This window comes from Taudactylus pleione, unplaced genomic scaffold (genome assembly GCF_031769625.1).
Source record: "Taudactylus pleione unplaced genomic scaffold, aTauple2 ptg002166l, whole genome shotgun sequence".
Taxonomy (NCBI): Eukaryota; Metazoa; Chordata; class Amphibia; order Anura; family Myobatrachidae; genus Taudactylus; species Taudactylus pleione.
Genome location: NW_028286560.1, coordinates 37,549 through 59,805, shown reverse-complemented (window position 1 = coordinate 59,805; position 22,257 = coordinate 37,549). Strand labels below are relative to the sequence as shown.

Below are 22,257 nucleotides of genomic sequence, written 5' to 3'. Positions count from 1 at the left end.
CAGTCACTCAGACGCCCTTCCAGGCCAGTCAGACAGACGCCCTTCCAGGCCAGTCCCTCAGACTCCCTTCCAGGCCAGTCCCTCAGACTCCCTTCCAGGCCAGTCCCTCAGACTCCCTTCCAGGCCAGTCCCTCAGACGCCCTTCCAGGCCAGTCCCTCAGACGCCCTTCCAGGCCAGTCCCTCAGACGCCCTTCCAGGCCAGTCCCTCAGACGCCCTTCCAGGCCAGTCCCTCAGACGCCCTTCCAGGCCAGTCCCTCAGACGCCCTTCCAGGCCAGTCACACAGACGCCCTTCCAGGCCAGTCACACAGACGCCCTTCCAGGCCAGTCACTCAGACGCCTTTCCAGGCCAGTCACTCAGACGCCCTTCCAGGCCAGTCATACGTAATAAAATGAGGGTCCTCCTATCTGTGAGATATTTTATTCTTAAGTTTTCAACTGTTAGACCCGTTTTTTTTCTCTCATTTTGCATTGTGAACACTGGGAAAGGTGTGATCCTGCCTGTTACCTAATAGTAATGATCATATGCTGAGAAAGGGGATGTACATAAACATGTATATAACATGACGGCATGGAAGACAGTCAGTATATAATGAGAAAGGGGATGTACAGCTGGCAGTGAGGTCAGTTCCCCTGTAATGTATGTATATATATAACATGACGGCATGGAAGACAGTCAGTATATAATGAGAAAGGGGATGTACAGCTGGCAGTGAGGTCAGTTCCCCTGTAATGTATGTGTGTATATATAACATGACGGCATGGAAGACAGTCAGTATATAATGAGAAAGGGGATGTACAGCTAGCAGTGAGGTCAGTTCCCCTGTAATGTATGTATATATAACATGACGGCATGGAAGACAGTCAGTATATAATGAGAAAGGGGATGTACAGCTGGCAGTGAGGTCAGTTCCCCTGTAATGTATGTGTGTATATATAACATGACGGCATGGAAGACAGTCAGTATATAATGAGAAAGGGGATGTACAGCTGGCAGTGAGGTCAGTTCCCCTGTAATGTATGTGTGTATATATAACATGATGGCATGGAAGACAGTCAGTATATAATGAGAAAGGGGATGTACAGCTGGCAGTGAGGTCAGTTCCCCTGTAATGTATGTGTATATATAACATGACGGCATGGAAGACAGTCAGTATATAATGAGAAAGGGGACGTACAGCTGGCAGTGAGGTCAGTTCCCCTGTAATGTATGTGTATATATAACATGACGGCATGGAAGACAGTCAGTATATAATGAGAAAGGGGATGTACAGCTGGCAGTGAGGTCAGTTCCCCTGTAATGTATGTGTATATATAACATGACGGCATGGAAGACAGTCAGTATATAATGAGAAAGGGGACGTACAGCTGGCAGTGAGGTCAGTTCCCCTGTAATGTATGTGTATATATAACATGACGGCATGGAAGACAGTCAGTATATAATGAGAAAGGGGATGTACAGCTGGCAGTGAGGTCAGTTCCCCTGTAATGTATGTGTATATATAACATGACGGCATGGAAGACAGTCAGTATATAATGTAATTGGCCTCAGTGTCATCTCATCCTTATCTCAGTTACCAGCCCTGGGTGCGACCAGACTGATATTCCTGTGCTAAGTGTGCAGTTATATAGGGGCCGGCCACAGCCCCCTATCCCGGGACCACCCTGATAACCTGTACAGTACATAGATCAGCTGTATACAGTATCAGTAGTGACATCTTATGTTATGTACATCTGATAGCTAAATGTATGATCAGTTCTACTCTGCTGTTACACTGTATTCATTTACTATTACTATGATTATTACACTCCAAAAGGACTGGACAAGGCCAATCATAGGTGGGAGGCAAATGAAAAATCACAGACCTCACCCGATACAGGTCAGAGGGTGAGGTACATCAAGCCACCTTTTATTATAATCATGCATTAATGTGACTGGAGCCTCTACTCTGTGCTGCTGGGAGACTCTGTTCCTGCCATTATATAACTCTGTATATGGCTTCCTGCTGCCTCCATTCCCCCCCTCATATCATGTCACTGCCCCTGTCACATGCAGCCCTGTCCTCACTAACACATCACTCATCTCCTGATATACTCTGTGCTGCTGGGGACCCTGCTCCTCCCACTATATAACTCTCAGTCTGTGACTTCCTGCTGCCTCCATTCCCCTCATCACATCATGTCACTACCCTGTCACATGCAGCCCTGTCCTCACTAACACATCACTTATCTCCTGATATACTCTGTGCTTCTGGGACCCTGCTCCTCCCACTATATAACTCTCAGTCTGTGGCTTCCTGTTGCCTCTATTCCCCTCCTCACATCATGTCACTGCCCCTGTCACATGCAGCCCTGTCCTCACTGACACATCACTCATCTCCTGATATCCTCTGTGCTGCTGGGGACCTTGCTTCTCCCACTATATAACTCTGTCTTTGGCTTCCTACTGCCTCCATTCCCCTCCTCACATCATGTCACTGCCCCTGTCACATGCAGCCCTGTCCTCACTGACACATCACTTATCTCCTGATATACTCTGTGCTGCTGGGGAACCTGATCCTCCCACTATATAACTCTCAGTCTGGAACTTCCTGCTTCCCCCATTCCCCTCCTCAAATCATGTCCCTGCCCCTGTCACATGCAGCCCTGTCCTCACTGACACATCACTCATATCCTGATATACTCTGTGCTGCTTGGGACCCTGCTCCTCCCACTATGTAACTCTGTATATGGCTTCCTGCTGCCTCCATTCCCCTCCTCACATCCTGTCACTGCCCGTCACATGCAGCCCTGTCCTCACTGACACCTCACTCATCTCCTGATATACTCTGTGCTGCTGGGGACCCTGCTCCTCCCACTATACACCTCTCAGTCTGTGGCTTCCTGCTGCCTCCATTCCCCCCCTCATATCATGTCACTGCCCCTGTCACATGCAGCCCTGTCCTCACTAACACATCACTCATCTCCTGATATACTCTGTGCTGCTGGGAGACTCTGTTCCTCCCACTATATAACTCTGTATATGGCTTCCTGCTGCCCCCATTCCCCCCCCTCATATCATGTCACTGCCCCTGTCACATGCAGCCCTGTCCTCACTAACACATCACTCATCTCCTGATATACTCTGTGCTTCTGGGGACCCTGCTTCTTCCACTATATAACTCTCAGCCTGTGACTTCCTGCTGCCCCCATTCTCCTCCTCACATCATGTCACTGCCCCTGTCACATGCAGCCCTGTCCTCACTGACACCTCACTCATCTCCTGATATACTCTGTGCTGCTGGGGACCCTGCTCCTCCCACTATATAACACTGTCTGTGGATTCCTGTTGCCTCCATTCCCCTCCTCACATCATGTCACTGCCCCTGTCACATGCACCCCTGTCCTCACTAACAGATCACTCATCTCCTGATATACTCTGTACTGCTGGGGACTCTGCTCCTCCCACTATATAACTCTCAGTCTGTGGCTTCCTGCTTCCTCCATTCCCCTCCTCACATCCTGTCACTGCCCCTGTCACATGCAGCCCTGTCCTCACTGACACATCACTCATCTCTTTATATACTCTGTGCTGCTGGGGACCCTGCTCCTTCCACTATATAACTCTGTGACTTCCTGCTGCCTCCATTCCCCTCCTCACATCCTGTCACTGTCCCTGTCACATGAAGCCCTGTCCTCACTGACACATCACTCATCTCCTGATATACTCTGTGCTGCTGGGGACCCTGCTCCTCCCACTATATAACTCTCAGTCTGTGACTTCCTGCTGCCTCCATTCCCCTCCTCACATCCTGTCACTGTCCCTGTCACATGAAGCCCTGTCCTCACTAACACATCACTCATCTCCTGATATACTCTGTGCTGCTGGGGACTCTGCTCCTCCCACTATATAACTCTCAGTCTGTGACTTCCTGCTGCCCCCATTCCCCTCCTCACATCATGGCACTGCCCCTGTCACATGCAGCCCTGTCCTCACTGACACATCACTCATCTCCTGATATACTCTGTGCTGCTGGGGACCTTGCTCCTCCCACTATATAACTCTCAGTCTGTGACTTCCTGCTGCCTCCATTCCCCTCCTCACATCATGTCACTGCCCCTGTCACATACAGCCCTGTCCTCACTAACACATCACTCATCTCCTGATATACTCTGTGCTGCTGGGGACCCTGCTCCTCCCACTATGTAACTCTCAGTCTGTGACTTTCTGCTGCCTCCATTCCCCTCCTCACATCATGTCACTGCCCCTGTCACATGCAGCCCTGTCCTCACTGACACATCACTCATCTCCTGATATACTCTGTGCTGCTGGGGACCCTGCTCCTCCCACTATATAACTCTCAGTCTGTGACTTCCTGCTGCCTCCATTCCCCTCCTCACATCCTGTCACTGTCCCTGTCACATGAAGCCCTGTCCTCACTAACACATCACTCATCTCCTGATATACTCTGTGCTGCTGGGGACTCTGCTCCTCCCACTATATAACTCTCAGTCTGTGACTTCCTGCTGCCCCCATTCCCCTCCTCACATCATGGCACTGCCCCTGTCACATGCAGCCCTGTCCTCACTGACACATCACTCATCTCCTGATATACTCTGTGCTGCTGGGGACCTTGCTCCTCCCACTATATAACTCTCAGTCTGTGACTTCCTGCTGCCTCCATTCCCCTCCTCACATCATGTCACTGCCCCTGTCACATACAGCCCTGTCCTCACTAACACATCACTCATCTCCTGATATACTCTGTGCTGCTGGGGACCCTGCTCCTCCCACTATGTAACTCTCAGTCTGTGACTTTCTGCTGCCTCCATTCCCCTCCTCACATCATGGCACTGCCCCTGTCACATGCAGCCCTGTCCTCACTAACACATAACACATCTCCTGACAGGTCATCAGGCAGCAACTGAGCTTTGTAATGCGTGTGACAAGCTGGCGTGTAATCTCCGTCACGTGACTCGTCACTTGATCACATGACCTGAGAGGGATCATTGCTCCTTACACAGAGTGGTACAGTGGTTAGGACATGGTGTCTGCACCTTCTCCTCAGTTCCTGGCAGGACCAGGCTGCAGTATTACTAATAACCAGCATTTATGTGAATGTTTCTGTACCTCAGCAGAGCGTGAGCTGTGCGACACTGTACTTACCTGGTTATTATCATCACTGCTAGTGTATTATACTATGGGAGCTGTGTGACACTGTACTTACCTGGTTATTATCATCACTGCTAGTGTATTATACTATGGGAGCTGTATGACACTGTACTTACCTGGTTATTATCATCACTGCTAGTGTATTATACTATGGGACCTGTGTGACACTGTACTTACCTGGTTATTATCGTCACTGCTAGTGTATTATACTATGGGACCTGTGTGACACTGTACTTACCTGGTTATTATCGTCACTGCTAGTGTATTATACTATGGGAGCTGTGTGACACTGTACTTACCTGGTCATTATCATCACTACTAGTGTATTATACTACGGGAGCTGTGTGACACTGTACTTACCTGGTTATTATCATCACTGCTAGTGTATTATACTACGGGACCTGTGTGACACCGTACTTACCTGGTTATTATCATCACTGCTAGTGTATTATACTACGGGAGCTGTGTGACACCGTACTTACCTGGTTATTATCATCACTGCTAGTGTATTATACTATGGGAGCTGTGTGACACTATACTTATCTGGTTATTATCATCACTGCTAGTGTATTATACTACGGGAGCTGTGTGACACTGTACTTACCTGGTTATTATCATCACTGCTAGTGTATTATACTACGGGAGCTGTGTGACACTGTACTTACCTGGTTATTATCATCACTGCTAGTGTATTATACTACGGGAGCTGTGTGACACTATACTTACCTGGTTATTATCATCACTGCTAGTGTATTATACTACGGGAGCTGTGTGACACTGTACTTACCTGGTTATTATCATCACTGCTAGTGTATTATACTATGGGAGCTGTGCGACACTGTACTTACCTGGTTATTATCATCACTGCTAGTGTATTATACTATGGGAGCTGTGTGACACTGTACTTACCTGGTTATTATCATCACTGCTAGTGTATTATACTATGGGAGCTGTATGACACTGTACTTACCTGGTTATTATCATCACTGCTAGTGTATTATACTATGGGACCTGTGTGACACTGTACTTACCTGGTTATTATCGTCACTGCTAGTGTATTATACTATGGGACCTGTGTGACACTGTACTTACCTGGTTATTATCGTCACTGCTAGTGTATTATACTATGGGAGCTGTGTGACACTGTACTTACCTGGTCATTATCATCACTACTAGTGTATTATACTACGGGAGCTGTGTGACACTGTACTTACCTGGTTATTATCATCACTGCTAGTGTATTATACTACGGGACCTGTGTGACACCGTACTTACCTGGTTATTATCATCACTGCTAGTGTATTATACTACGGGAGCTGTGTGACACCGTACTTACCTGGTTATTATCATCACTGCTAGTGTATTATACTATGGGAGCTGTGTGACACTATACTTATCTGGTTATTATCATCACTGCTAGTGTATTATACTACGGGAGCTGTGTGACACTGTACTTACCTGGTTATTATCATCACTGCTAGTGTATTATACTACGGGAGCTGTGTGACACTGTACTTACCTGGTTATTATCATCACTGCTAGTGTATTATACTACGGGAGCTGTGTGACACTATACTTACCTGGTTATTATCATCACTGCTAGTGTATTATACTACGGGAGCTGTGTGACACTGTACTTACCTGGTTATTATCATCACTGCTAGTGTATTATACTATGGGAGCTGTGCGACACTGTACTTACCTGGTTATTATCATCACTGCTAGTGTATTATACTATGGGAGCTGTGCGACACTGTACTTACCTGGTTATTATCATCACTGCTAGTGTATTATACTATGGGAGCTGTGTGACACTGTACTTACCTGGTTATTATCATCACTGCTAGTGTATTATACTATGGGAGCTGTGTGACACTGTACTTACCTGGTTATTATCGTCACTGCTAGTGTATTATACTATGGGAGCTGTGTGACACTGTACTTACCTGGTTATTATCGTCACTGCTAGTGTATTATACTATGGGAGCTGTGTGACACTGTACTTACCTGGTTATTATCGTCACTGCTAGTGTATTATACTATGGGAGCTGTGTGACACTGTACTTACCTGGTTATTATCGTCACTGCTAGTGTATTATACTATAGGAGCTGTGTGACACTGTACTTACCTGGTTATTATCGTCACTGCTAGTGTATTATACTATGGGAGCTGTGTGACACTGTACTTACCTGGTTATTATCGTCACTGCTAGTGTATTATACTATGGGAGCTGTGTGACACTGTACTTACCTGGTTATTATCGTCACTGCTAGTGTATTATACTATGGGAGCTGTGTGACACTGTACTTACCTGGTTATTATCATCACTGCTAGTGTATTATACTATGGGAGCTGTGTGATACTGTACTTACCTGGTTATTATCATCACTGCTAGTGTATTATACTATGGGAGCTGTGTGACACTGTACTTACCTGGTTATTATCATCACTGCTAGTGTATTATACTATGGGAGCTGTGTGACACTGTACTTACCTGGTTATTATTATCACTGCTAGTGTATTATACTATGGGAGCTGTGCGACACTGTACTTACCTGGTTATTATCATCACTGCTAGTGTATTATACTATGGGAGCTGTGCGACACTGTACTTACCTGGTTATTATCATCACTGCTAGTGTATTATACTATGGGAGCTGTGTGACACTGTACTTACCTGGTTATTATCATCACTGCTAGTGTATTATACTTTGGGAGCTGTGTGACACTGTACTTACCTGGTTATTATCATCACTGCTAGTGTATTATACTATGGGAGCTGTGTGACACTGTACTTACCTGGTTATTATCATCACTGCTAGTGTATTATACTATGGGAGCTGTGTGCACCCAGCAGTAACAGGTCTGTGTCTCCTCTGCAGCTGGCTGACATCGTCATAGATAGCCTGTGCCGGGGAGTGTTTGCCGGTGACTGCCGCCAGCTCAGCCTGCGCTCCTGCTTCCCCTTCCTGCACGAGGCAGAATGCAGGAGGAGGTCGGTCATCCTGGGCATGGCGACCAGCGGAGGTATAACCCCTTTCCCATTTCTTACCTTCATGTACAGAGAATTACCATGGAAGTTGTAGTGTTCATTCTAGCACCTGTCACAGCCCATGCAGTTCCTCTTCCCTGCCTGGGGTGTCGCTGTCTGCTCTGGTGCTTCTAGCACCCTCAGCTGGTGTATCAACGGAGCGTATCTTGTATGTTCTCACATCAGGCCCACTGTGTTATACCAGGCCTGGTGTCCTCTGTATAAGTGTTATGTGTCATCTGTATCATTGCCACAGGCGAGTCCCCGCTAATTGACTCTGCGCTCATCCAGAGATCCAAGAAAGAGCGTTGGAGCCAGTGGTCCCTGCGGGGCGGCATGCAGACCCTCTCCGATGCCCTGGCGGACTACATCAAGCAGAAAGGGGTGGAGATTCACAAGGACACCCCGGTGGAGGGACTGGAGATAGGAGGCGACAGCCGCTGGAAGGTGCTGGTTTTGGGAGGGGTTAGAGGTCACAATGGACACGGTGCCGCCAGCGTCTTCTTACCTCTCCTGTATTTGTAGGTCCAACTTCCAAATGGCAGCGTTGCGGCAGATCACGTGTTCAGCGCAGTCCCGGCTGCAGGTAATACACGCGTGTGCAGACAGAAGGTCCCGTGTTTATCTGTGGTGATATTACTCGGTTCAGACATGAGCCTGACTTGCTGCCATTTTGTCTCCAGTTCTAAGTCGGCTGCTGGCCCCCATTGCCAAGCCCATGGCGAATACCCTGAGTGAGCTGAGCGCCGCCTCCGTGGCCGTGGTGAATCTGGAGTATGATGGCGACATTTTACCTATATCTGTGAGTGTGCCCGGGGTCTCTGGGTCCAACTTTACAGTGCAAAATACTACCAACAGTCCCTATTATCGTGGAACAGTCCCCATTTTTAGGGGTGGTGATGTGGGCGATGAGAAATGGGCACGGCCTTGTGGGAAATGAATGTAAGGTCAGATTGGGCATGGCATCAGTGGTCATGTGAGTTTCCATGGAGACTGTAGCGTTACAGTGTACCAGTCTTGGTGGCCATGTTATTGGCTGAACCAGATTCCATGACGCTGCAGCCTGACTGGTGCCCTCACCGAGAGCGGGTCACAGCGTCCCTCCATGATGTTCCCAGTTGAGTTAGAGGCTGAATATTCGTCCGTCCCACAATATGGCTGCATCACCGGTGTTATGGCGACGGTGTGACAGGACACATTACCGACTCTCAGATCACAATGACCTATAGACCTGGGGGCGCCCTTCTCTAACGGTCTATCTTTACATCCCCCCCAGGGTTTTGGGCACCTGATCCCATCCTTTGAGGATAGCGCTGTGCTGGGCATCGTGTACGACTCGCTGGCCTTTCCAGAACACGACAGACGCGGCACCGCCTCCACCCGGCTAACGGTAACCACAAAATCACCGAATGGAACAGTACCACAGCGCTGACAATCTAATTACAAATCAATATTATATGCACAAACATTCATTTAAAACGTACTCATTAGTCTTTGTATATAACCAGAGCAGCGCTTCTGTTTTCTGTGTAAGTATAAGAATATTTATCTGTTTTATTTACAGGGGAAGGAATTGGGAACTACATTGTGGGCGCGGTGCTCAGTGTCCTAGTTGGTATTTGAGATATAGGGGTTTATTTATCACCATTGGCAACGGTCTACGATTTCCGGCATTTTTAAAGCTACACTTATGACGGGTTACGCCTTTAAAAACCGCCTGCCAAATCGGTGCTAAATCGGCACTTTTGATAGGTTGCTATTAGAGAAATTAGCCTCATAGACTGTTTCCTACCACACTCCCGTGTCTCTCCATCCTGGTGTGAGGAGGGGGGCAGCTATAGGAGGAAATGGCTGAATGTAGAGTAATTAGGATATATGAGCAGACCTGTCCGGGTGTCTGACCCGCTGTCACCCTGTCCTTCCCCTCAGGTGATGCTGGGTGGCGCCTGGTTTGAGAGCAGCCTGGGTGACCCGGACAAGGTGCCCCTGGAGAGGCTCTTGAATCTGGCAATCGAGGCAGCAAGGACACAGCTGGGAGTGAGCGGGAAGCCGAGCCGAGCCATTGCCAGCCTGAATAAGGTAGGTGTTCCTATGCAGTGTATATCCACTTCCCCGGTGTGCCTATGGGAGAGGTGTTTGTATTGGGGTAACCGCTCTCACCCTGCATCTAGAACACGAGTTGTTACTAGGAGCCATACTGTACATAGTGCTTTCATTACAAAGTCAGTGTTCTATAACTGGAAGCTGCTAACACACCCTAATTTGCTCAAACAGTGCTAACAGAAAACATGTAATGAAATGGTAAGTCATGGTAATGTCCAAATCTTTGACCTCCTATAATATAGGCCTGGCCAACCTGTGACTCTCAGGCTGTTGTGAAACTACAAGTCCCAGCGTACCCTCCCACTGATTAGCTGGTAAAGCACACTGGGACTTGTAGTTTCACGACAGCCGGACAGCCGCAGGTTGGCCAGGCCTGGTGTAGTATCAGAGCTGCAGGCCCTTGTTACTTACATGGAAGCAGCTCAGGTGGGTAATGGACTAACACAGCTCACCTGAATCACTGGGCCCCTCACACCTGGCCACGTGCTGCCTCTTCCCTGCAGGATAATACCTACAACACTCCTTCTCCCTCACCTGAATCACTGGGCTCCTCACACCTGGCCACGTGCTGCCTCTTCCCTGCAGGATAATACCTACAACACTCCTTCTCCCTCACCTGAATCACTGGGCCCCTCACACCTGGCCACGTGCTGCCTCTTCCCTGCAGGATAATACACACAACACTCCTTCTCCCTCACCTGAATCACTGGGCCCCTCACACCTGGCCACGTGCTGCTTCTTCCCTGCAGGATAATACATACAACACTCCTTTCTCCCTCACCTGAATCACTGGGCCCCTCACACCTGGCCACGTGCTGCCTCTTCCCTGCAGGATAATACATACAACTCTCCTTCTCCCTCACCTGATGACTCTCAAAATGGAGGTAGAAACCTGCAACAAAATGGTGGCTGCTCCGGCCTATCAGCTATAGCGAGGAGACGTCACGCCTTTCTTTCTCTCAGCATATGTCACACTTGCAGTTTACTCACAGAAAAGCTTCTTTACCTCAGTCCCAGAACCCCGTGTGCCTCTCCTGCACCATTACCCTGGGAACTTGTACACAGTCCTACAAAAGAGTTTTTAAATGTGTGTGTCTGGATCCTCCCCACCAATTCCCTATATAAGCGACTGTAGGCACAAATCTCAGTCCCAGAACCCCGTGTGTCTCTCCTGCCGCTCTCAGCCTCCTGCAGTCACCGCCTCCTCTCATTCTCTAGGCTCTGAGTAATGCAGCTTCTCTCTGCTCTATAGCGCCCCCTTTCTGCTTTCCCAGTTACACACAGCCTTCCCACCCCTGACCACTGTCTCACCCCGAGGCAGTCTGGGGGATGTAGTTTCCTTACAACATCACTGCGTTCTTTATCGCCCGCGCTGCCTGTCACAGGTAGCTCCGTAACAGGTGTGCCCTGTGCCGCTCCCTCCGCAGAACGCATGCCATCGTAAGGCTGCGCCCTAGGGGGTAGGTGGGCTAGAGCGCCATGACTGGAGAAGCGCACGCTAGCTGCAGAAGGATGCCCTGAGCAGCCGTACAGGCTTTGCCGGAGTTTTAACACTGTTGCGACGCAAACTCGCACCCTCCTCCTATAGGGGTCAATCCAATTATAAGCGAAGGGTGCAATTTGCGTTATAAACGCCGACAGCGAACCGGCAGCCTTCACGGCCCTCCCTGGTTTGTGTGTAACGGCTGCATGTACATTACAGAACATTTATAGTAACATAACTAAAGGCCCCCATACTGTACATCAGCAATTGTGCAATTTGCAATCGATTGAAAAGGGAAAGATTTTTATATACAATCGATTGCTGATGTTTGGGGGCCTTAAGGCTGGTACACACGTAAAGTGATGTTTGGGAGCCTTAAGGCTGGTACACACGTAAAGTGATGTTTGGGGGCCTTAAGGCTGGTACACACGTAAAACAAGAGATATGGTAAGAACTTACCTTTGTTATCTCTGTTTCTACGAAGTCCATAGGGTCCACAGGGTTGACCTTGGGGTATAGGTTGGGAACCAAATCCGGGCACCACGCAGTTAAAGCTTTTAGCTCCCAGGATGCACTTGGGTCCACTCTCCCTATAACCCCACCCCCAAGCCAGAGGCACCTCAGTTTGTAAGTAGCCAAAGGCCGGAGGAGGAGAGAAAAAGAGAGAGAAAACTGGAACACTCGATAACCATACTCACAGAAATGGGAGACGGAAAACCGGTGACCAGCCACACAGCCCATTCGAAGCCAGGTGCGTCAGGGCGGGCGCCCTGTGGACCCTATGGACTTCGTAGAAACAGAGATAACAAAGGTAAGTTCTTACCATATCTCTTGTTTTCTACTTCAGGGTCCATAGGGGGTCCACAGGGTTGACCTTGGGGATGTCCCAAAGCAGTTCAACCAAGGGAGGGGACGCTCCTGTGCTGAGAGGAGAATCCGCCGCCAAAAAGGAAGCATCCGGAGAGGCAAAGGAAACCAATGCCTAGAACCTTAAAAAGGTGTGGACAGAAGACCACGTGGCCATCTAGCAAGGCAAAACAGCCAAGGCGCCACAGCGAGCCACCCACGAGGGTTACATGGCCCGAGAAAAAACAAGCATCAACAACTGAAAGGCCTACCCATGGGTAGGCCCCTGAAGAAGACATACGAGGCCGTCCAGCCAACATTTGGCCATAGGCCGGCCATCCTTTCCTGTTAAAACCAGAAATTTCAGACCACCAATAAGGAGTCCGATTTCCGTCAGGAACCTGAACGGATCACATAAATCCACAGAGGCCGGACCACAGTCAATGAGGCCACACCAGCCGAGAGGACTGGGGACTGAATGGCCTCACCATAAGTTCCAGAATAATATGGAACCTAAAAATCACTAAGAAGAAACACAGGGTGAGAGCAACTCCCACCCTGACAAGATGCCCTCCAGAAGAGGGAGCCACATGAGAACGCTCCCAATTCCGACACTCACCTGGGTGATATAAACTCCCTGAGAGAAAGAGAGAAAGCCAAAGCAATAGACCATGTAATGGCTATCACAACCAGCGGTTCCATTAACTTTCCCCGGAGTTAACGAAGAACCACTACTAACTCCCAAGGAGTCCCTAGGGAGGACAAATGGAGGCATAATCCAGAAAACACTCCAAAGGATGAACTGGATATCAGAGCGGAGCAATTCCATATCTTAATCATACTGACAGTGTAGAGATCCGCACTGTCAGGAAGGCCAGGCCGAGGGTGAAACCCAAGCCAGCCGGAAGGAATGCCAGAATATCTGGAAATCCTGGACCCCAGAGGATCATATCGACAGGTATAATACCATAAGAATTATGGCTGCCACAGTTTGTGGTAGGTCCCAGCAAAAGCTGATCCATGTGCTCTAATCATTCCAACGATGACAAAGCCAGGGAAGCCGTAAGACCACTGTAGGGATGCTGTCAAAGACAAACTACCCAGGTCCAAGGCAAACCCCAGGACCCTGAGAAAACAGGTCTGGGCAGTGAAGCATCAGGAATGGAGTATCGATGGAGAGACTCCGAAAAACCAAGTACCCCTGACATCTGGGGCAATCAGGAGCCACCAGCAGGAAAGCATCTCCGTCTCGATTGAAACACTTCCCTCGAGGAAGAATGGAGACCGGAGAACACAGGTACGCAAATTGGAAGAACCACTTCACCGACAAAGAGTCACTGAAGGTTGCTTCAGAAGCCCCAGAGTTGGACTGTAACACCATAGTGTGATAGAGTCAGAAGGCCATGAGGGTCACCTCAGGAGGACCCCCCACCCCTGCTCACCAGGAGATGAAACCTCTCTTGGGGAAGAGACTAGTCCCCTGGATGCACGTCGTGATGGCTGAGGACTCCCGCTTCCCAATGGAGAGCACCTGAAATGAACACTGTCGAGATGGTCGGGAGGAGACCCTCAGACAATGTCCGAATGTATGACATACCTGACATTGCCACCCAACGAACAGTATTGCTAAAAAGGAAGCCACTGTTCTGACCCTGTCGGACTGAACTTTTTCAGGTTCACCGGGAAACAAGGGCTATGCCAGAGTGAAGGCCCAAGACTGGCTAAAGTTCCAACAAGTTAATTGACAGGGTGGAATCGACAGACATCCAACTGCACTGAAATGGATGCGAACCAGACACTGTCCTTAGCAAAGAATACCCTGGACGAGATGGCCATAGTCACCCGAAAAGGGACCGACTTGCCTCCGGGGAGAGCATCATCGTTTGAACAGTGATCAGACAGAAAAAACTTGTTCCATCTGGAGATAAGCCAATTATGGAAAGGCCTGGAATGGAACTAAGCCCATTCCACCCTTCCAAAGGCAGACACTGAATAGTGGACCATGCATCCCAGAGTGTAAAGACATATGTCGACTGCGCAGACATCCATGTACTCCTAATGGAAGAGTGTAGATGCCGTCTTACGCCAGAAGAATTCTCAGATTCTGAGAATCCAGCAGGGCTCCTAGGTGAAGAATACCCAGAAAGGGATGCAGGGAGGACTTTTTCCCCATTGATTAAACGTCTGCACCCTGAAGAAGCCACAGTCAACCTGACTCGGCTGTAAAGTACCCCGGTGATCCTGCTAAGAGCAGGAGGCCATCCAGGTACAGGAGCATTGGGATATACTGAACAGAAGAACTGTCAGAAAATCCAAAACGCTGGTAAACCCCTGTGGGGCTGAGAGCAGTCCCAACAGGCAGAGCCCGAAAAATCGTAAGTGCTGTGATACAGCAAACCTCAGTCCATGCTGAGGTAAGGTCTCTGTAAGTACCCGTAGGCACGCGTCCTGTATATCCAGTGATACCATAAAGTCCCCAGGTTCCAAACATAGTATGATGGAGCATAGGGATTGCCTCCTGAGCCCAGGTAGCTTTAGGAACTGGTTCAGGGAAATGAGACAGAGAATAGGCCAAAGAGGACCATTCAGCCACCGCACCAGAAAGAAAGCAGAACAACCAGTCCCTCGCTGAGAAAGTGGGGATGGCCCAATTAGCTCCGCTTACCGCAACAACTGTATAGCTTTCTGGATTTGTAAGGCCCTGTTCCGAATAAGGGCCTGAGTACCATCACATGGAAATAGGCCGCCTGAGCAAAGAGAGTGCGTACCCTCCTACCCACGTAGCCGCGGCAACTAGACACTAGTACCGGGCAAACTGAGAAATCGCCATCTCCCAGTGGTAGGCCTGTCTCGTCAGGCTGACGATATATCCGTAGGTTCAGAAGCAGGATCGGCTGGCAGTCCAGGCCTGCTCGGAACTGGATATGTCGGCCCTTGTAAAGGCCGACAGTCTATGAAGAAACAGACCTTTAGGCTGACCCAGAGGACAAAAAGACTTAATAGTCTGAGGCCCTATAGTGAGCATAGCTGACGGCGGGAAATTTGTACTGCCACTGTCAAGGTCAGGACCCAACAAGATATACCCTATAGATGGTATCTGCACCTCTGCATTCCCAGAGCGCAGCCATAGGGTATTACGGAGGATACAGTCGCAGCCGGAACTCTGAAAGTTAGGAGACTGGTATCCAATATAGGCATTTCCACCTATGACAACAGCATATATTACGTGAGCGACCAAATACATTTGAACCCCCGACGTGTTGGAGGGGAAAAAACATTACAAATGCATCAGCTCAGTATGCAATAGTATTAACCACCCATGCTATAGCCATGGTAGGATGGGTAACAACTCCTGAAAGCAAGTATACTGATTTCAGGCAGAGTTACCACCTACGAAACCGAAGAATCCGACCACGCAGGAATGGGAGGCGTAGTAACGTCTGTAATCAGACGAGTAACATGCCCATCCACCCCAGGAGGGGCTCGTGATGACCCTCAGGGAATTTGGGACAGGAGGCCAAACACTGTTGTAACACCTCCTATCTGGCAACAGCCAGAGTCCCGCCATGCGATCCACCCGCTAGTCAGCAACAGGGAACCCGAAGGCATGTAAGACTGAGGGTGTATGATACAGGTGCAGGTCAACATTCACTCTAACCAGAATGGACCTGCTACCAGCCCTAAAGCAGGGATAATAATACCTGAAATAGGCTTCCCCCCGTGTAAGAGGGAAAGAGCCCCGAACAGTACCCAGTTCACGGCAGAGCCAAGTGGGAAGTAACCACAGGGCGTCAACCACGCCAATTTGCGTTTCATAGAAAAACGACATCCACCCAGGGTGGCCGTGGGAATCCCTGCAAGGGGAATGACAGACTATGGTGGCACCAGGGGGAATTCATATACTCGAAAACCCCCCGCAGGGATCGGTAGTCTGTGTCACAGGGGATGTGCAAGAAACTGCGAGATACCCTGAGATGAAAAGGGCAGTATGGTGAAGTAACCCCCAGGTGAGGTACAACAATGGGGCCCGCCCGGCAATCCGCAATTGAGAGGATCCCGAGAAAACAAACCGCCCAAGGGGGTCGTGAAAGGGGCCGGCACCCGATGACGCCACATACAGAACCATTTATGAAACAAATCCTCCGCACTAACACCTGCAGCACATGACATGCAGGATAGTAAAAATGGGTGCAGTCTAACGCTCTATCTCCTGGTCAGACATATCTGACCAAGCCTTGCGATCAAGCAGCGCTATACTGGTCCTGACTGATGCCAAAAATTAGCTGCAGGGACCCATTTTCAGCGTATGCAACACACAGTTCCACTCAAAATATGGCAACGTGCAGCACGCAACAGTATGTGACAAACCTCACAAATATTAACAAGTATATAAATGTGAGTCTCAGAACCACCCTAAGTACAGCTGTATTAGGGCAGATAAGGAAAGGGATAGATATACACTGACAGGTGAGAGAATAAAGTACAGTCAGCACTAGCATAAGTCACATACAATGCAGATATACACATATATACATAAACATGTCATATAATATACTGCACTATTACACTGCATGCAACTTACCCAGATTCAGTGTCTGGGATGGCTACAGCGCTGTGTACACTGACCTGATGGTGAGGTACGCAGGGGGACTGGACTCACTGCCATCTCCGGAGATCTCTGCTGCACCACAGAGAAAATGGCCGCTGGAGACCTCAGAAGAAGCGTGGCCCGCGGAGGAAGCAGCTCAGCGACGCCAGACTATGGATACTGAAAGACGCGCTGAGCTGAGGGGAGGAGCCGCTGTAACAGGGAAGGCTGTCTCCCCTGGCCGGCTATTAACCCCCGGGACGCCGGCTCCCTGCACCGAACACTAAGTCCCTGGTGGTCTAGTGGACACACGGGGTATGGGGGGCCCGCCGCCACTGCCGGCGCCTCCGGTCTGTCCCCAGAGACCGGAGGCACAGGACTGCATTTCAAATGCGCGGATCACCGCAAGCGGTGACCCGCGCCTTACCTGCTCCCCGTGGATCCGGCAGCAGTCCTGGGCGCCCGCAGAGTCCGGCTAGTACAGACTCTGGGGTCCCGCTGAGATCCCCAGATCTGTACTGGCGTCTCAGCGCAAGCGGGGTGACGGAGTGGCAGCTTAGACGTCCTATGGACAGTCTGACGCTGCCGCTCTGAAGAATCCAAAGTAAAAATAAAAAACTCTGTCCTTTAGAAAAAATAAAGCTTAGGGGCTGCTAATCAGCCCCCACTGCACTAAACGGTGACCCGACTCCGGCCGGGCACCAACTTAAACTGAGGTGCCTCTGGCTTGGGGGTGGGGTTATAGGGAGAGTGGACCCAAGTGCATCCTGGGAGCTAAAAGCTTTAACTGCGTGGTGCCCGGATTTGGTTCCCAACCTATACCCCAAGGTCAACCCTGTGGACCCCCTATGGACCCTGAAGTAGAAAGATTATCTGTCCAACCATCCAGCTAGTTGACTGGTTGGAATGACAATCTGGTAACGTATGGGAGTATCTGATGATCAGCAATTTGCTCCTAAATGGCAGAAAGCGGATGAAAATGGCGTCAGACAAGTTTGTTAAATGTTTGATCTAAACTATTTGTTCCAACAACAGTTTTAGTCCAAATTGCTGATCATCAGTTACTCCCATACGTTACCAGATTGTCATTCCAACCAATCACCTAGCTGGATGGTTGGACAGAAAATCTGTACCTGTGTATGCAGCTTTAGCGCTATTTCACACATGCCGGTTTTGACTGGGCGGCAAAAAGCCGCCCGGTATTTAACCGGCTGTGAAATATAGTACTGCAGGGAAAGGACAGGCTCCCTTCACACGGCACGGTCACCGTGATATAGCCGGGAAAAACTACTATACAGGACAGTGCCATGGCCGTACCGTCCCTGCACGCCAGTAGTGTGTAGGAAACAATGTTTCCTTACACACACACTGGCTTCTGCCGGCCGGGCGTGCGCTGCTGCTGCGCATGTCTAATAGGGAAATAAAACACCTGACATAAAAACGTCTCAAAGCCGCTGCTTATGAAAAAAGCCGTCCGGTTCTTGCCTGACCGGCTGAAACCGGCATGTGTGAGATAGCTCTTAGTCTTTGCCGGATCCCTGGGCTCTCATTGTTGTGTTACTCAGTAACCAAATGGCGTCTTTTGTTCCCTCACAGAGCTGCATTCCTCAGTACACGCTGGGACACTGGAGACGGCTGGGTAAGGGGACGACTGCACTGCTGTTATGTACTGTATATCACTACGCTGTACACGTCTGTCTGTGAGGTGCACTTACTGCCATCTTGTGTGTTTACTTATTGCCTGCAGGCAGCCATCTTGTGTGTTTAGTTATTGCCCGCAGGCAGCCATCTTGTGTGTTTAGTTATTGCCCGCAGGCAGCCATCTTGTGTGTTTAGTTATTGCCCGCAGGCAGCCATCTTGTGCGTTTTATTTATTTCCAGCAGGCAGCCATCTTGTGCGTTTAGTTATTGCCAGCTGGCAGCCATCTTGTGCGTTTTATTTATTTCCAGCAGGCAGCCATCTTGTGCGTTTAGTTATTGCCAGCAGGCAGCCATCTTGTGCGTTTAGTTATTGCCAGCAGGCAGCCATCTTGTGCGTTTAGTTATTGCCAGCTGGCAGCCATCTTGTGCGTTTAGTTATTGCCTGCAGGCAGCCATCTTGTGCGTTTAGTTATTGCCAGCTGGCAGCCATCTTGTGCGTTTACTTATTGCCCGCAGGCAGCCATCTTGTGCGTTTAGTTATTGCCAGCTGGCAGCCATCTTGTGCGTTTACTTATTGCCCGCAGGCAGCCATCTTGTGCGTTTAGTTATTGCCCGCAGGCAGCCATCTTGTGCGTTTAGTTATTGCCCGCAGGCAGCCATCTTGTGCGTTTAGTTATTGCCCGCAGACAGCCATCTTGTGCGTTTACTTATTGCCCGCAGGCAGCCATCTTGTGCGTTTAGTTATTGCCAGCAGGCAGCCATCTTGTGCGTTTAGTTATTGCCAGCTGGCAGCCATCTTGTGCGTTTACTTATTGCCCGCAGGCAGCCATCTTGTGCGTTTACTTATTGCCCGCAGGCAGCCATCTTGTGCGTTTACTTATTGCCAGCAGGCAGCCATCTTGTGCGTTTAGTTATTGCCAGCTGGCAGCCATCTTGTGCGTTTAGTTATTGCCAGCTGGCAGCCATCTTGTGCGTTTAGTTATTGCCAGCTGGCAGCCATCTTGTGCGTTTACTTATTGCCCGCAGGCAGCCATCTTGTGCGTTTACTTATTGCCCGCAGGCAGCCATCTTGTGCGTTTAGTTATTGCCAGCTGGCAGCCATCTTGTGCGTTTACTTATTGTCAGCAGGCAGCCATCTTGTGCGTTTAGTTATTGCCAGCTGGCAGCCATCTTGTGCGTTTACTTATTGCCCGCAGGCAGCCATCTTGTGCGTTTACTTATTGCCCGCAGGCAGCCATCTTGTGCGTTTAGTTATTGCCAGCAGGCAGCCATCTTGTGCGTTTAGTTATTGCCAGCTGGCAGCCATCTTGTGCGTTTACTTATTGCCCGCAGGCAGCCATCTTGTGCGTTTACTTATTGCCCGCAGGCAGCCATCTTGTGCGTTTAGTTATTGCCAGCAGGCAGCCATCTTGTGCGTTTAGTTATTGCCAGCTGGCAGCCATCTTGTGCGTTTAGTTATTGCCAGCTGGCAGCCATCTTGTGCGTTTAGTTATTGCCAGCTGGCAGCCATCTTGTGCGTTTAGTTATTGCCAGCTGGCAGCCATCTTGTGCGTTTAGTTATTGCCAGCTGGCAGCCATCTTGTGCGTTTACTTATTGCCCGCAGGCAGCCATCTTGTGCGTTTACTTATTGCCCGCAGGCAGCCATCTTGTGCGTTTAGTTATTGCCAGCTGGCAGCCATCTTGTACGTTTACTTATTGCCAGCAGGCAGCCATCTTGTGCGTTTAGTTATTGCCAGCTGGCAGCCATCTTGTGCGTTTACTTATTGCCAGCAGGCAGCCATCTTGTGCGTTTAGTTATTGCCAGCTGGCAGCCATCTTGTGCGTTTAGTTATTGCCAGCTGGCAGCCATCTTGTGCGTTTACTTATTGCCAGCAGGCAGCCATCTTGTGCGTTTACTTATTGCCAGCTGGCAGCCATCTTGTGCGTTTACTTATTGCCAACAGGCAGCCATCTTGTGCGTTTAGTTATTGCCAGCTGGCAGCCATCTTGTGCGTTTACTTATTGCCAGCTGGCAGCCATCTTGTGCGTTTACTTATTGCCAGCAGGCAGCCATCTTGTGCGTTTAGTTATTGCCAGCTGGCAGCCATCTTGTGCGTTTACTTATTGCCAGCAGGCAGCCATCTTGTGCGTTTACTTATTGCCAGCAGGCAGCCATCTTGTGCGTTTACTTATTGCCAGCAGGCAGCCATCTTGTGCGTTTACTTATTGCCCGCAGGCAGCCATCTTGTGCGTTTACTTATTGCCAGCAGGCAGCCATCTTGTGCGTTTACTTATTGCCAGCTGGCAGCCATCTTGTGCGTTTAGTTATTGCTAGGAGGATTAGAAATGAAGGGAAATGAAGTCTGAGGACAGATTTGCAGTCCAGTAAGAGCAGCTGTATACAGCACTTATACTATAAACTGAATACATCAATATACCGGCGCCGGATCCCGACCCCTGTCAGAATACGACCGCCGACATCCTGTAGGTAACTGGGTTAGGCACTAGGAAAGGGGGAGATTAAGTTTAGGCACTAGAGTAGGCCTGGCCAACCTGTGGCTCTCCAGCTGCTGTGAAACTACAAGTCCCAGTATGCCTTGCCAGAGTTTTAGCATTCCCTAATAGCAAAACTGTGGCAAGGCATGCTGGGACTTGTAGTTTCACAACAGCTGGAGAGCCACAGGTTGGCCAGGCCTGCACTAGAGGGTGAGGTTAGAGTTAGGATACCTACCAACAGGTGTCTGTACCCTAACCCTGTCGGGATTTTGACCAGCAGGATCCTGAGCACCGACATCCCGTACCCATCCCCTATACACACATAAAAGCTTTATTTATTTAGTACATTCTTACATCTCTTTGTCGGTATCTCCTCTGAGACCTCCCTTTTCTCGCCTACAGAAAACCTCTTCACGTACATACAGCAGAACCACCTACCTCTCAGCCTCATCGGCGCCTCGTATGAGGGCGTATCAGTCAATGACTGCATCTATAACGCCAAGAAATCGGTCTACAGCTTAAAGGGGCGCTAATGGGAAAACTCATCGTGCGATAACCTGCTTGTCCAATTGCTTCCAGACCAGCCCTCAGCACAGCGACCTCTGGGTGTGGTCGGAGATGTCCTGTCCTGAGGTCGGGCGGAAGGTTATTAGTAGCCAGTGATAGAAGTTATCACTGATCTCACTGTACCAATGAAAATAAAGTAACTTTCTATCACTTACTTGTGCTCTTCTTCTAATTGCAAATACCAGATACTTGCGAATACCCTGAAGTAATTGCTCCCTCCCAAGCCTTGGCCGTACACAATCAGCCAGCTGACATGTCCTACCTCACTCTACAAGCTATATTAGCGCCCGATGTCTGCAGAGCATTGCAGCATTATTACTCCTTGTTACCTGGAAGAAAGGTTTCTGGGAAACTGCTTTACTTCAACCT

The 22,257-nt window shown here is 49.5% G+C and overlaps 1 protein-coding gene across 2 annotated transcripts in view; it reads left to right on the top strand.

Annotated features, from left to right (window-relative positions):
* Positions 1-22,038, top strand: part of PPOX (protoporphyrinogen oxidase) — a 29,440-nt gene extending 7,402 nt beyond the window's left edge. For both annotated transcript variants that reach the window (XM_088465824.1, XM_088465825.1), the window contains 8 exons: positions 8,036-8,180; positions 8,441-8,631; positions 8,710-8,770; positions 8,868-8,986; positions 9,461-9,574; positions 10,114-10,263; positions 18,801-18,843; positions 21,724-22,038. In XM_088465824.1, coding sequence (XP_088321950.1) covers positions 8,036-8,180; positions 8,441-8,631; positions 8,710-8,770; positions 8,868-8,986; positions 9,461-9,574; positions 10,114-10,263; positions 18,801-18,843; positions 21,724-21,854 — 954 coding nt within the window. In that variant the 3' untranslated portion in view covers positions 21,855-22,038. The remainder of the gene's footprint in view (positions 1-8,035; positions 8,181-8,440; positions 8,632-8,709; positions 8,771-8,867; positions 8,987-9,460; positions 9,575-10,113; positions 10,264-18,800; positions 18,844-21,723) is intronic.
* Positions 22,039-22,257: the final 219 nt, after the last annotated feature.